General features: G+C 43.7%; 1 protein-coding gene across 5 annotated transcripts in view; it reads left to right on the top strand.

Annotated features, from left to right (window-relative positions):
• EML1 (EMAP like 1) overlaps window positions 1-15,550 on the top strand; it is a 180,269-nt gene that overhangs the window by 115,655 nt on the left and 49,064 nt on the right. For all 5 annotated transcript variants that reach the window (XM_034642088.1, XM_019797772.2, XM_002917465.4 and 2 more), the window contains exon 3: window positions 4,981-5,116. In XM_034642088.1, coding sequence (XP_034497979.1) covers window positions 4,981-5,116 — 136 coding nt within the window. The remainder of the gene's footprint in view (window positions 1-4,980; window positions 5,117-15,550) is intronic.

Genomic DNA, 15,550 nt, shown 5'->3' on the forward strand with positions numbered 1-15,550 from the left:
GCTCAGAGAGGGCAGGAATGCCAAGGAGGGGACAGTGGCATAGCCTGTGGGTCTTAAACTGTGGTCCCCAGAGCAATGGCAGCATGACCAGAGAGCTTGTTAGAAAGGCAAATTCTTGGGCTGCCCCCCAGACCCAGCATCGGAAACGGGCTGGAGCCTGGCGGTCCGTGTTGTAACACGCGCTCCGGGTGAGTCTTACACACTCAGGTTTGCGAGCACGACAGAAGCAAAGCTAAGAAGTGGCATCGTTTCTCTTGTTGGTTTGTTGGGGGGGCGCACTGAAGAGTCTGGGTGCATAGTGGGAGAAATAAAGTCGTACAGACAGAATGAGAGCAGCTTGTAGAGGTTATGAAAGACCAGATCCTGACGGGCCAGGTGGAGGGAGGTGTGCTAACCCAGGGGTCAGGACCGGGTCCTCTCTCCTTTCTGGGCTGGTTGTGAGGTAGGAGCCCCCCCCCATGTGCAGGTCCCAGTAGGACGAGACAGCACCCTTCCAGTTGTCCCATTCTGCTCGACAGCGAGCGTGTGGCTGCCCTTCCATATTGTGTCGGTCCTGGTGACCGTAACACAGTGTGGTGGCTCCTGGGCACTGTCGGAGATGGTGGCGAGGGACATCAAGGTGAGGGTCACGGGGAGATGAGCCTGGAGAGGGCTGACTGGACGCACAGGAGACGCACCATCAGGGCTAGGAGTCATGCTTCAGGGACAGGCTGCACAGGCAGGAACGGCAGGAATGGAAGGGACAGCCAGGTGGACATATGTGTCATTCTCACCTCCGGGCTGCTGTGACCAACGACCTCAAACTGTGGGGGGGCCTGGAAACAATAGACTTAGACTCACACCAGTAGGGCTGGCAGTCTGAGACCAGTATCACCGGACTGAAGTGAAGGTATGGGCAGGGTTGGTTCCTGCCGGAGGCTCTAAGAGAGACTGTTCCAGGCCTCTCTCCCAGCTTCCGTGGTGGCGGCCATCCTTGGCATTCCCTGGCTTCTAGATGCTTCACTCCCAGCTCTGCACCTGGCGTCACCTGGCCTCCTCTCCCGGGGCCTCTGTGTCTCTGCTTCTCACAAGGACACCATCACTGGGTTCAGGGCCCACCCCAATACTGTATGACCTCATCTTAACTAATTACATCGACAAAGACCCTATTTCCAAATAAGGTCACATCCAAGGTTCTGGGTGGATGGGAACGTTGAGGGTCCATGTATTTAAAAAACAAAAAACAAAACCCCAGAATGGGAACAGAAATGGTGGATGAAGCCGAGAGAGAAGGTAGAGCAGTGACAGTGACGGGGACGATGCCTGTCCTCCTGCGGGGAGAAGGGTCCCATCCTGTGGGCGTGGCATGGCAGACGTGCACAAGAGAAGATGCGGAGTCCCGGTTCGGGAACCGCGCTGCCTCGCTGAGCAATGCTGGCTCCCACCACGCTGGGCCCTGGGGCGGACAGGTGCTCAGGAGGCGAGGAGAGAGCATGGAGGGTGGCGGAGGGTGTGGTGCTCTGGCCGGGGCGCTGCCTGTGCCCTCTGCCGTTTACTGTCATGTTTGAAGAAAGAAGGAAGCCTGACCCCCTGCCTTAGGGACCGAAAAGTTTTGGTGTGTTAAAAACTTGTCTTTCTATGCAGTCCCATCATTGTTTTTAAGAACCTCAGTCAAGGCAGGTTTAATTCTTCGATGCACAAAATACATTCCGCTAACGTTTCAAATTTGACTTCAGAATAGTGTCAGATTTACAGAAAAGTTGCAAGGATGGTACAGACAGTTGCCATCTACCCGGCACCTGGTTTCACCTCCATTAACATTTTACATCAGTACCCCGCAGTGATGATACTTTTTTTATTTTTTATCCTATCTTTAAAAAAAAAAAGATTATTTATTTATTTGAGAGACAGAGAGCCCGTGGCGGGGAGGGGCAGAGGGAGAGGGAGAGAGAGTCTCAAGCAGACTCCACGCTGAGCGCAGAGCCTGATGCAAGGCTTGATCTCAGGACCCTGAGATCATGACCTGAGCCAAAACCAAGAGTCACATGCTTAACCTACTGCACCACCCAGATGCCCCAGTGATACATTTTTTTATTACTTAGAAGCACACTTTATTTGGATTTCCTTAGTTGATCCCTAACATCCTTTATTTGTTGCTCCAGGACCCCCCCCCCCGGGATTACGTTTGGTCATCATGTCTCCTTGGGCTTCTCTAGACTGATGGTTTCTCAGATTTTCCTTCTTTCTGATGATCTGGATGGTTTTGAGGGGCCCTGGTCAGATCGTTCATTGTCTCTCGACGGGTCTGTCCGGTAGGTCCTGGGTTTTAGGGAGGAGCACTGCAGAGGTAACGTGCATCGCCATCACATCCTGTCCAGGGTACGTGCTGTCGACGTGACTCATCCCTGTGATGCTGGCCGGGGCAGAGTTCACCAGGTCTGTCCGCAGTGAAGTGACTCCCCACCCCCGGCCACAGCGGGCTGTGCAGAAGGCCGACGCTGTGCCCCCGCACTTACAGAAGAGAGGACGGTGCTCACCTCCTTGAGGATGAAGCATCTACGTACATGATCTGGAATTCTGCACTGGAGAAATTGTCTTTTCTCGCCCGTTTAATCATTTCCTCAATTATTCCATCAGTATGGACTCCTGATATTTACTTTATACTTTGGGCTATACCCCAGTGCTACTGTCTATATTTTGTTGCTGAAACTGTGGCAGCTCTGGCTCCTGGGGGAGCTCTTCCAGTTGGCTCCTGGGTCCCTTTGACTTGGCCCTATCCGTACAGGGTTTGGGGTTCTGTTGCTGCTTTTGAGCACTTCCTTACTCTCTGGCCGTACAGGATGCTCCAGGCTCATTTTGGGCATGCCCTGTCCCAGCCCCAGATTCGCGCATTTCCCCACAGAGCCCTGGTTCTTTGTTGCTGAGGAATCGTGTTAGAAACCAGGGTTTGGGTGCCCGGTGTCCTTGCTTTCAGTACTCTCAGCACGCCGAGCTAAGGAATGTGTTTATACTGGGGCGCCTGGGTGACTCAGTTAAGCGTCCGACTCTTGGTTTCAGCTCAGGTCACGATCTTGTGGGTTGTGGGATCAAGCCCCATGTCAGGCTCCACACTCAGTGGGGAATCTGCTTGAAGATTCTCTCCTTCTGTCCCTCCCCCCACTCGTATGTTCACTCTCTCTCTCTCTCAAATAAGTAAATCTTAAAAAAAAAAAAAAAGAAGTGTGTTTATACTAACCCATGTTTACTTACATAGGTATAATTTTCTCTGTAGCTGTATCAGGCTAAACATGGCATCACACTGAGGTCTCCTACCCCCTGGCTCATTCAGAACCATCCCCCTTGCTTGTCTGTAGCCTCCCTCTGCAACAATAAGAAGCCTGGTTCCCACCATCCTCCTTGCCATTCCTTAATTGTTCACTGTGAGGGCTCATGGCAGTGGTTTCAGAGGTGTTGACCATGCCCCGTGGGAAACAGTGTGCTTAGATGGGCTCTTCTGAAGGCTTAGTCTCTCCCCATTTCCACGACACCTTCCTGTCCGCCCCCTTCTATGAGGTTATAGCACATACTTGTAGTATAGTTTGATTCTTTTATCTGTCATGGGTTCCCCCATCCCCTAATTTTTATCTGCATACATTAAAGTTCGTTCTTTGTGCTGTAAGAGTCTGGAGGTTTTGACACATGCATGGTGTCACATAGCCACCATACAGCATCATACAGCGTCATACAGCATCATTTTACCACCCTGAAATGCTCTTGCGCCTTACCTGGTCAGCCCCCCACCCCCACCAGGCCGGCCTCTGACTACCACTGGTCTGGTTTTTGTCTCTGAGTTTTGCCTTTTACGGAATATCATATAAACGGAATCATACAGAAAGTAGCCTTTCAGCCTGGCTGCTTTCACTGAGCAGCATGGATCTAAGACTCGTCCCTGTCCTTGCGTGGACTGTTTCCTTGATTTTTTTTCCTTTTTTTTGCTGAATCATATTCCATTGTCTGCATGGACCACGCTTGGTTTAGCCACTCACCAATTGAAGGACATCTTGGTTGCTTCCAGTTTTTGACAATTATCGATAAAACTGCTATAAATATTAAATGCAGGTTTTATGTAGACGGAAGTGTTCCAATCAGCTGAGTAAATACCTAATGTCCCGCGATCACTGGATCGTACCGTAAGACTGTATCTAGCAACCGCCAAACTGTCTTCCAAAGTGGCTGCACCATTTGCATTCCCACCAGCGATGAATGAGAGTCCCTGTTGCTCTGGTCCTGGCCAGCAATTGCTATTTGTGTTTGTTTTTTGGATTTTAGCCACCCTAATAGGTGTATAGAGATATCTCATTATTGTTTTAATTTGCATTTCCCTAATGACAAAAGATGTTGAGCATCTTTTCATATGCTTATTTGCCATCTGTAGATCTTCTTTGGTGAAGTGTCTGTTCAGATCTTTTGCCCATTTTTTTTTAATTGGGCTGCTTGTGCTCTGACTGCGGAGTTTTAAGCATTCTTTTTTATATTCTGTATACAAGTCCTTTATCAGATATGTGAGTTGCAAATATCTTCTCCCCGTTCGTGGCTGGTCTTTTTATCCTTGTAACAATGTCTTTCACGGAGCAAACATTTTTATAATTCTAATGAAGTCCAAGCACTCATTTTTTTTCTTTCATGGATTGTGCTTTTGGTGATGTATCCAAAAAGTCACCAAAACCAAGTTCACACAGAGCTTTCTCCTGTGTTTTCACCTAGAAGTTTTATAGTTTTGCATTTTATACTTGGGTCTCTGGTCCATTTCGAGTTCGTGTCTGCGAAAGGGGTAGATTTTGTCTACGTTCATTGTTCCAGCGCCCTTTGTTGAAAATCTCCACTGAATTCTCTTAGCACCTTTGTCAGTCCTGCCAGCATTTTAAAATTGATGTCCTTTGCCATCCTACCGGTCCCAAGTTCTGTAAAAAGTTACCTTGACAGAGAGGAAAGCTCTGATTGCGTTTTCTGTTTGTCTCACAGCAAGACCACTTGTGCAGACCTTGCCTTTAAGGACCACTGTCAACAACGGCACTGTTTTACCAAAGAAACCTAGTGGCTCTCTACCGTCCCCCTCGGGGGCCAGGAAAGAAACTGCTATGCCCGCCGCAACCAAAAGGTAGGTACAGAGTGTCTTCATCCAACTCGAAAAGGAGTTCCATCTCAGATTTAAAATAAATATTGCCTTTTTATGTGACATCTCTTAATTTCTTGTCTGAATTAAAACTCATAAAAGTACAATATTTGGTGTGTTGCCATATCGGGACCCATATAAATTTATTCTGCTTTTTTTAGACTTAATCTTACTGTCTTTGAAATCTCATTGACTAACACCACACATTTTGTATTTTTGCTAGAGGTTCTCTTGAAAACATAAAGGGGAGTGTAACCTGTGTAAAGATGAATATGCTCAAAAAAAAAAAAAAAAAAATGAAGGGGCACGAGGGTGGCTCAGTCTCTTAAGCGTCTGCCTTTGGCTCAGGTCATTATCCCAGGGTCCCAGGATCGAGCCCTGCATTGGGCTCCCTGGCGAGCCTGCTTCTGCCTGCTGCTCCTGTTCTCTCTCTGTCTCTCACACACACATTCTCCATCAAATAAATTTTTAAAATCTTAAAAAAAAAAAAGATTAAAAAAGAATATGGTCTTCCCAACTTTACACGTGGCATAGGGCAAAATTCAGATTGCCATACTAACCATAACTTTTTATCTATAAAATTTGGATAAGCTCATACTTTTAAGTAGTGCCTAACAGGGAGGTTCTGGGTATTGATATTGTCTGTCAGACAGAGCATAGTTTGCTCTTAACGTTTCTGTAGTTTTGTGATTATCATATTAAAATTTCATATCTTATATGCCAGCCACTTGTCTATGTTTGCAGGCTCTAGAAAATTAAATACCTGATGATAATAGAGTCTAGAAAACCTTAAAGAAATTCTTGTGCAGTGCTAGCCCCCCGGCTTGTTACGAGCCCACCGTAGAAGCTTTTAGAGCTCATTTCGATGCTCGCTGCCTACCAGGTGCCGGTCAGGGAGCGTGAGCGTGCTCTGGGGCATGCTGGGGCCACCCGTGGGTCCACAGGTGTAGATCAGAAGCTGGGCTGTGGCTTGGAGGAAAACGTAGCGACCCCATCTTCTCCTCCAAATGTATAGTGTTTGTACTCTCCTACAACAAGTGAATTTTCGTTGTTTTTATCAGAGTTTCATGGACTTATTGTTTGTGAATTTTAAGAAAATTGATTTTGCAGGGCTTTTTAAGACAAAAAAATGACATTCTTAGCTTCATGTCGTATCTGTTTAATACTTGCTTGAATCCTTTATTTCTAATCAACATGAAGTGACCTGCATTCTAAATGACAGCAGTAGATATGGACTTTTTTTTTTTGTCCAGATGTCGTAGATTGCCAAGGTTGACTTCACTTTAGGATTCGGATTGCCATCTGTTCTAAAACACATGACATTATATCATCTCAACCATTTCTAAGTGTACAATTCAGTAGTGTTAAGTACCGTTGCACATCGTACCACAGCAGATCTCAAGAACTTTTTCATCCTTTTTTCTCTGTTTCTTTTTAAAATTGTTTACTTATTTAAATTTTAATTCCGACACAGTTAACATACAGCGTTGTATTAGTTTCGGGTGTACAATGTAGCGATTCAATACTTCCATACAGCCCCCGGTGCTCACCAGGACGAGTGCCCTCCTTCATCCCCAGCCCCCACTTCCCCCATCCCCCCCCCACCTCCCCTCTGCTGACCATCAGTTTGTTCCTCCCCTCTGCTGACCATCAGTTTGAAGAACTTTTTCATCTTGCAAAACTGAATCTCTATACCCATTAAACAGTAATTCCTATCTCCAGCCCTTGGCAGTCACCCTTCTACATTCTGTTTCTGTGATTTTGGCTACTTTCGATACTTCAAGATGCATGGAATCATACAGTATTTGTTTGTCCCTTTGTGCCGGAGTCATTTCACTTAGCAACATACCCTTCAGATTCACCCATATTGTAGCACATCACAGGATTTCCTTCTTTATTAAGGCTGCGTAACACACACACACAGACACCCCACATCTTCTTTATCCAGTCAACTGTTGAGGAACACTTGGCTTCTTTCCACCTCTCGGCTAATATAAATGATGTTACGATGAATGTGGATTTGCAAATAGCTCTTCAAAATCATGCTTTTAATTCTTTTGGATATATCCCCAGAAGTGGGATTGCTGAGTCATAAGGTAGTTCTATTTTTAATGTTTTGAGGAACCACCATACTGTTTTCCCTAATGGCTACACCATTTTACATACCCACCAACAATGCACAAAGGTTCTAATTTCTTCTCATCCTTGCCAAAGACTTGTTATTTTCTGTTCTTTTGCTAATGACCATCCTAATGGATATGAGGTGTTATCTCATTGTGGTTTTGATTGGCATTTCTCATAAGTGATAATGAGCATCTTTTTTTTTTTTTTTGAAGTAATCTCTACGTCCAATATGGGCTTGAACTCATGACCCATGAGATCAAGAGTCACGTATTCTACTGACTGAAGCAGCCAGGCACCCAGATATTGAGCATTTTGTTATATGCTTTTGGGCCATTTGTATATCTTCTTTGGAGAAATGTCTGTTTAAGCCCTTTGCCCATTTTTAAATCAAATTATTCATTTTTCTGTTATTGTTCCTTAAGTGTAGAATTTCCTTACATATTCTGGATATGGACCCCTTATTAGATATATGATTTGCAAGTATTTCCTCCCATTACATAGGTTGTCTTTTTACTGTATTGATTGTTTCCTTGATGCACAGAAGTTTTTAAGTGTGATGCAGTCCCAAGTGTCTATTTTTGCTTCTGGTGTCACATCGAAGAAATCATTGACAAATACAATATCCCAAAGGTTTCCCCCTCCATTTTCTTCTGGGAGTTTTATGGTTTTAGGTCATACATTTAGGTCTTCAGTCCCTTTTGAGTTAACTCTGTGTCTTGTCTAAGGTAAGGGTCCAGCTTCATTCTGCTGCATGTGGGTATTCAGTTTTCCCTTTGTCATTTGTTGAAAAGGACTGTCCTTTTCCCGCCATGTGCTCTTGGTTCCCTTGTTGAAAATCATCTGGCCACATACTCAAGGCTTTATTTCTGGGCTCTCTATTCTGTTCCATTGATCTGTATTTCTCTCTTTGTGCCAATAGAGATACCTCACCAACTTGATTACTGTTAGCTTGTAGCATATTTTGAAGTCAGGAAGTTTGAGGCCTCCAACTTTGCTCTTCTTTTTCAAGGCTGTTTTGGCTATTTGGGGTCCCTCAAGATTCCTTTTAAATTTTAGGATTTTTTTTTCTATTTCTGCAAAAAATACCATGTTGATAGGGGATGCATTGAATTTGTAGATCATTTTTGGGTAGTATAGACATTTTAACAATATTAGGTCTTCCAATCCATGAAAATGGGATGGGTTTCCACTTATTTATGTCTTCTTTGATTTCTTTTAGCAGTGTTTTATAGTTTTTTTGTGTACAGGTCTTTCACTTCTTCAGTTAAATTTCTTCCTGAGTATTTTATCCTTTTTGATTCTGCAGCAAATGGGATTTTTCCTTAATTTCCTTTTTTGTGTTAGTTGTTGTTAATGTATAGGAATGCAACTGCTTTTTTGTATCCCATAACTTTGCTGAAATTATTTATTAGTTTTAAAGTGTGTGTGTGTGTGTGTGTGTGTGTGTGTAATCTTTAGGGCTTTCTACATGTAATAGCATGTCTTCGGCAAATAGAGATAACTTTACTTCTCTCTTTCTAATGTCAATACCTTTCATTTCTTTTTCTTATCTAATTGTGCTGACTAGGATTTCTAGTACTGTGTTGAACAGGAGTGGTGCAAGTGGATCTCCTTGACTTGTTCCTGATCTTAGAGGAAAAGCTTTTAGTCTTTCACTGTGGCCTATGAGGTTAGCTGTGAGCTTTTCATATATGGCTTTTATTATGTTAAGGTAATTTCCTTCTATTTCTAATTTGTTGAGAGTTTTTAACATGAAACAATGTTGAGTTTTGTCAAGTGCCTTGTCTGTATCTGTTAAGATAGTGATGTGGTGTTTGTCCTTCATCATGTTGATGTGGTGTCTTATGTGGATTTTCATATGTTGACCCATCCTTGCGTTGCAGGATAGATCCCACCAGGCTATGGTGTAATGGTCTCCTCTTACGCATGGTCTCACTTTCTGCAGTTTCAGTTGCCCATGGTCAACCTTAGTCCCGAAGCACATGACCCTCCTTCTGACATACCAACTGAAAGTCAACAGTAGCCTCATGCTATGTCACAGTGCCTACCTCACTCATCTCACTTCATCCCAACACATAGGCATTTTATCATGTCACATCATCACAAAAAGAAGAGTGAGTAGAGTATAATGAGATATTTTGAGGGACAGAGACTGCAGTCACATAACTTTTATTACAGTATATTGTTGTAATTGTTCTATTTTATTATTAATTATTGTTGTAGATCTCTTACTATGCCTAATTTATAAATTAAACTTTATCATAGGTACGTGCTTATAGGAAAAAGCTGTGTAAATAGGGTACTATCCACAGTTTCGGGCATCCACTGGGGATCTTGGAACATGTCCCCTGTGGATAAGGGGGGACTTCTGTTATCCTTTTAAAATGCTGTTGAATTCAGTTTGATAGTATTTTGTTGAGGATTTTTGCTTCAAGCTTCATCAGGGATATTGGTCTATAGTTTTTCTTGCTGTGTCTTTGTCTGGTTTTGGTGTCAGAGTAATGCTGGCCTCACAGAATGAGATTGGGAGAATTCCCACCCACCCCCCACCTCCTTCAACTCTTTGAATGACTTTGAGGAGAATTGGTATTAATTCATCTTTAAATGTTTGGTAGGGTACTCCATTGATGCCATCTGGCCCTGGGAGGGTCAGGGAGAATTTTTTTATTACTGTTTCAATTTCCTTCTAGTTATCGGTCTGTTAGAGTTTTTATTTCTTCATGATTCAGTCTTGGTAGGTTGTATGATTCTGGGAACTGATCCGTTTCTTCTAGGTTATCCAATTAGTTAGCATATAATTGCTCATACCGGTCTCATAGAATTCTTTTTACTTCTGTGACATCAGTTGTAATATCCCCTCTTTCATTTCTAATTTTGGTTATTTGCATCTCTTTTTTTCTTCCTTAGTCTAGCTGAGGATTTGTCCATTTTGTTGATCTTTTTAAAAGAGATTTATAGTTTCATTGATTTTTTCTTTTTTTCTATTCTGTTTTGTTATCTTTGCTCTGATCTTTATTAAGTCCTTACTTTTACTAACTTATGTTCCAGTTCTTCTTTTTCTAGTTCCTTGGGGTAGAAGTTAGGTGCTTGTTTTGAGATCTTTCTTCTTCTCAATGCACGTCTTTGCTGCTGTAAACTGCCCTCCTAGGATTGTGTTCTCTGCATCCCACAAGTTTTAGTGTGTTTTGTTTTTATTTTCATTTGCTTCTAGATATTTTCTACATTCCCTTGTGATTTCTTCTTTGACCCATTGATTGTACAAGAGCGAGTCCTTCCATTTCAAGAGTAACTTTTTATTTTATTTATTTACTTTTTGAGAGCGAACGCGCATGCACACACAAGTGCACGTGGAGGGGGAGGGAGAGAATCTTCAGCAGGCTTCACGCCCAGTGTGGAGCCCAACGTGGGGCTCTCACAACCCCAAGATCATGACCTGAGCCGAAATCAAAAGTTGGATGCTTAACCAACTGAGCCACCCAGGCACCCCTCAAGAGCGACTTTTTAGAGTAGCAAATGATTGTGGTACTTGGCTGGCTCAGTCGGTAGAGCGTGTGACTCTTGATCTTGCTGTCGTAAGCTTGAGCCCTACATTGGCTCTGGAGACTACTCAAATAAATAAATCTTTTAAAAAAAATAAAGTAGCAAATTATTAATGGAAAAACGAGATTCTTTCCCTTTATTCTTGGATAAAACAGAATTTTATCATTTATACCTCATATATTTGGAATTTATATAAAATAAAAAATTTTTCAAGGCAAAAAATAAAAGTAAAAATTGAAATGCAAATATAATTTCTAGCTTTCAGTTCATTTCACAAAAGCTTATGTCCAGCATTCGCGCTCTTTGATTTTGTAGAACTCTCTCTGTTTCGTCCAAAGTAACTCTGATGTAGTGTGATAATGCCTTCACTTTATAGACTATTGACAGTTTTCTTAGACCTTGTAGGATTAATTGGCATGATTGCTAGAATTCCTGGCAAATTGTATTTTCAGTTCTAGTGTTTGACACATGTATTCAGGGTAGGGTAAGGCTGGGGAATGAGGTTTCTGAAACTGACCACAGAAGTGAGGCTGGGCTATGGAATTGGATGGACACTTTTCCCAGGGTGTGAAAAAGCAAGGACATCAGTGGGTACTTGGGGTCCCCTCTAAGTGATGAGGGCAGAAACCATTCTTCGATGATAATAAAAGCCTTCAAAGTACCAGGTTTTTAATATTGGTATCACTAATCCTCAAAATGACTTGCAAGGTAGATATTATTATTTCTATTACAAGAAGACCGAAGCTCAGAGAAGTGAGGTAACGCCCCCAGGTCCCACGGGCACAGAGCTGGGGAGGGGCTCGGACCCAGATTCACGTGCACCCAGAGCTCACGGTCCTACCACTACGCTAGGCTGCTTCCCGCAAGATGTCCAGGTCAGCACTTAACATCGACTCATAAAAAGTGCTTGATACAATTACTGTTTGGAAGTGATCCCTTGTGTATGCCCCACGCTGTCTGCGTGCTGCTGTCAGGAGCAGCGATGTTCTGAGATGCCCCCGTGGGTGCCGACGGGAGCAGCAGCAGAGACTTCTGGCAGCAAGTCTGAGAGATAGGACTGCCGGGTACTCAGGGGCTCAGGGGCTGGACTCCAAGGACAGAACCGGCCATCTGCTGTGAGCAGAGACCTGGGTCCTCTGCCCGCCGTGTCAGCCTTACATGCAAGAGCTCGTGACTGGTGATTGCTCTCAGCAAGATTATCTTGGGAGGAAAGGAAGGAAAGGAGGGAGGGAGGAGAGTTATTGGTAGCCATCATATTGTGTGCATGTATACGTGTTCACACTTAAACAATAACCTTCCTTCCAGAAATATTCTAAAGCCTCTGTAGATACTTCTTTTTAACTTACAGAATAATCAGTTTGGTTCATCTGATAAACTGTTGTCCAGCAGCCAACCAGAAATCCATGGTTTTCTAGAGTGAGTGTCCAAGACTATTGGCTTTCAGGGTAGAACATAGTGAATCATTAATTTTGTTTCTCTGGCTTTTATGGGCGTCCATGGATGTGAGTTCCCATCCACTCGGACGTTGGAAACCCAAACAGTAGCATCCAATTATTCCTCTGTGGTCAATTCCTATAGATCTCTCATTAGGAGAGAATTCTGAAAAGAGCAAGAAGCATGATGGGCATTCTGAATATTAGAATAAAATAGCTTCCAGGACGTTTCAAATATGTTTACAATCACGTGGGAATTTTTCTATAATCAGAGTTCCAAATTAACAAAGTCGGGGCATCTGCAGTGTGTGGATGGGTATATGTTTGTTTTCTTTCCTCTGGGGTTTTTTCAGCCTAGTGCTTAAGAACAAAATCTCCTTTGGAAATTGTCCAGCACCCAGCAGTTGTGCTTTGTGTTGCCAATTAAGACTTCGATTGGGGGCTCGATGTGGAATCCTTGGGAAAAGCTTTGTTTCCATTAGTCAAAGGAAAAAAGGCAGAAAAGCCGGGGAAGACATTGTAGGTCATACCTTGCTCAGTGGGGATGCTGACGCTGACAATAGAATAACATTTCCACGGGCTCAAAACAGAGACAATCACTCATTCTTTCAGCTCCTAAGCAGAGTTTTACAATAGGGCAGAGCTGTGAGAAGAGAGATCAAAAGAACAAAACTGGTACAAAACAGAGCATTATTTAAAAAATGCTCTGTTCCAAGTGTAAAATAGGGTGGTAAACATCTCTTGCTTCCAAATAAACAGCTGACGGTCCTTTGGAAAAATGATTACACTTGTTAGAAAGACCCATTTGTAAATGCACCAGTCGGTGCTGGACACGCACACAATTTCAAATTAGAAAAGTGAAATTCGATTTTCCAGGGTTTTTAAAATTATTACTTCTGATATATTTCCTTATCACTGAGATCCGTTGAAACGTAGGTGTTAAACTCAAGTTTCAGACTGTTTCTGTATCAAAATAGAGATAGAATCATTCTGTCATTGAACGGAGGAAGATGAGGTTGGCACCTGTCCCCTTATCAGAAGTGACGCAGTCACCCCTCTGGGCTCAAGGGGTTGGATTTGCATGGTAGAAGAGAAACTTCTTCTGAAGACCCATCAGATTCTCTAACACCACCAGCCTTCCTAGGAAATGACTTTGTTTCTGCCACAAAGATACAGTGGAAGAAAGGGAGATAAGAGCATTTTGTAATTACTCAAGTGAGTGATCTCCTGCAAGAATTGTAACTTGCTGGGGCGCCTGGGTGGCTGAGTCAGTTAGGTGTCTGCCTTTGGCTCAGATCATGATCTCAGGGTCCTGGGATTGAGTCCCATGTCGAGCCCCACGTCAAGCCTTCCTGCTCAGTGGGGAGTCTGCTTCTCCTCCTCACTCTGCCTCGGTGCTCTCCCTCTCCCTCTCTTAAATAAATAAATATAATCCTAAAAAAAAAAAAAAAAAGAATTGTAACTTGCAGGACAAACACCAGATTGGTCCTCGTCCCATGTTGACTCACCAGGGCTCAGCCCAGCTCCCAGTATACGGTCAATGCCTCATACGTATTTGTTGAGTGGATAATTGTTCCAATAATGATTGTCATCACCCCGGCTGTCATGACAGATGACATCATCAGAAAATCTCTGGTGGTACACAAGAGACACCGGTCAGATTTCTGTTTTTTTCCATTGTAAACATTTGGGATCTTCTTGCACAATTTTGGAAAGCCAATCCTTGATTCCAAATCACTAATGAGAGAAAGACATAATTGTAGCTTGTTAAATCTAACCGTAGGAAGAAAGCTTGCCACCAGTCTCCCTTGCAGAAACTTTTATTAAGTCTAAAATTTAGTTTAAATTGGCAAAAACCGTCGAATGGGTATGGAATGGAATGCAAAGAACATTGTATTTGCAGAACTTGGAAGGTTTTTGGTTTGGAAGTGTGGGTAGAGACCAGAAGGGAAAAGAAGAAATGATGCTGTCCGTGCATTTCTACACCAAAAATATTTTACTTGCCTTAACTGCTAAAAAATGTTCTCCATTACTGTACAGTCTCTCACAAGCCACTTCTACCAGTTTCAAAATGAAGAGCAGTATTTTTCCCGTGCTGTCCAGAGGGAACATAACTTCTTTGATATTCCCTGCTGTTTATTGAAGGAGGCTTCTCGCAGTGAGTGTACGGTATTACTCCTTCTGGCTGCCCTTGATCCTGTGAATGTCTGGTCTTCCAGCTTTATTTTCTGTCCTTCACTTGGAGTCCTGGTAAATCCTCTTTAATTCATAGGATCTCTGGGCTCTCAAAAGGAAATATCTTGTTTTTTCTGTGTATACAACAATAGTTTTTTTTTTTAAAAGCTTAACATTTTAATGCAAATGTGCAAATGATAAATATCTGGGAAGAGCTGTGATGAATTATATCCAAGGCTGTCTACGCAGAGACGGAAATGTTTTCCATTTGGATGTGTGGTGTGTGTTCTGTTATTTATTGAAGCCTACCAAAATATTTTTCCACGCATTTGTTGTTGCTCTCAGTTTCTTCCGCTTTGTCTCTGTGGCTCTTATGCGTAGATCGAACAGGTCTGTGAGTCTGCTGAGTGCATGCGGACCGGTAGAGGGATTCACAGTTCCGTAGCTTGATTTCACAGCGCGGGAGCGTGAGGGCCCGTTGACGTCACAGCGGGGAGGTCTGCGGTGTCTCCTGTTGGTCCGGCCTCAAATCCTGTGACCATGTTAATTATTGACGTTTGTTGGATGTTTAGATGTTCGGCAGGTCCTCAGCCCCGTGTACGTGGGTGTCGCATGAAGTGTAGGCAGTCCTGAGTAGGATGCCCAGCAGAGAGAGCAAGGAGGAAGTAATCCCAGACGAGCTGCCACATCCCCGAATGTGTGTCCTCATCTGTATAAGGGGGATCACACCGCCTTTGCCAGGGGCTAAATGAAATCACACATGCCAGCCGTGTGGTTCTTTGCGTGTGTGGCCCGTCACTGCCACCTGCTAATTCCATGTTTCCATCACTGCTGTCCCCTGGTAGCTCTTCTGGCTTCTAAGCTCAGCGTTATTAGAAAATTGGTTAACGTTTGCTCTAATTGATGAAGAGTCATGGTTTTTCAGTTCTGTAAGGGTGTTTTATCCCAGTCTTTAAGTTGCCGTGAACTTGCCATGAACTCCCCTAAGGACACCACACGGGTGACGCTCTGGGCTGGTGGCTCGGCTGCTCCCAGGGGGCCACCAGGGGCTGGGCAGCGCGCCTCTGAGCCCTGTGCCAGATGCTTGGCAGAGAAAGATCCCGCGAAATTAAATCAGCTCGGTGTTTCTCGTCTCTGGAAGAAATTG

Source organism: Ailuropoda melanoleuca, chromosome 14 (assembly GCF_002007445.2).
Source record: "Ailuropoda melanoleuca isolate Jingjing chromosome 14, ASM200744v2, whole genome shotgun sequence".
NCBI lineage: Eukaryota > Metazoa > Chordata > Mammalia > Carnivora > Ursidae > Ailuropoda > Ailuropoda melanoleuca.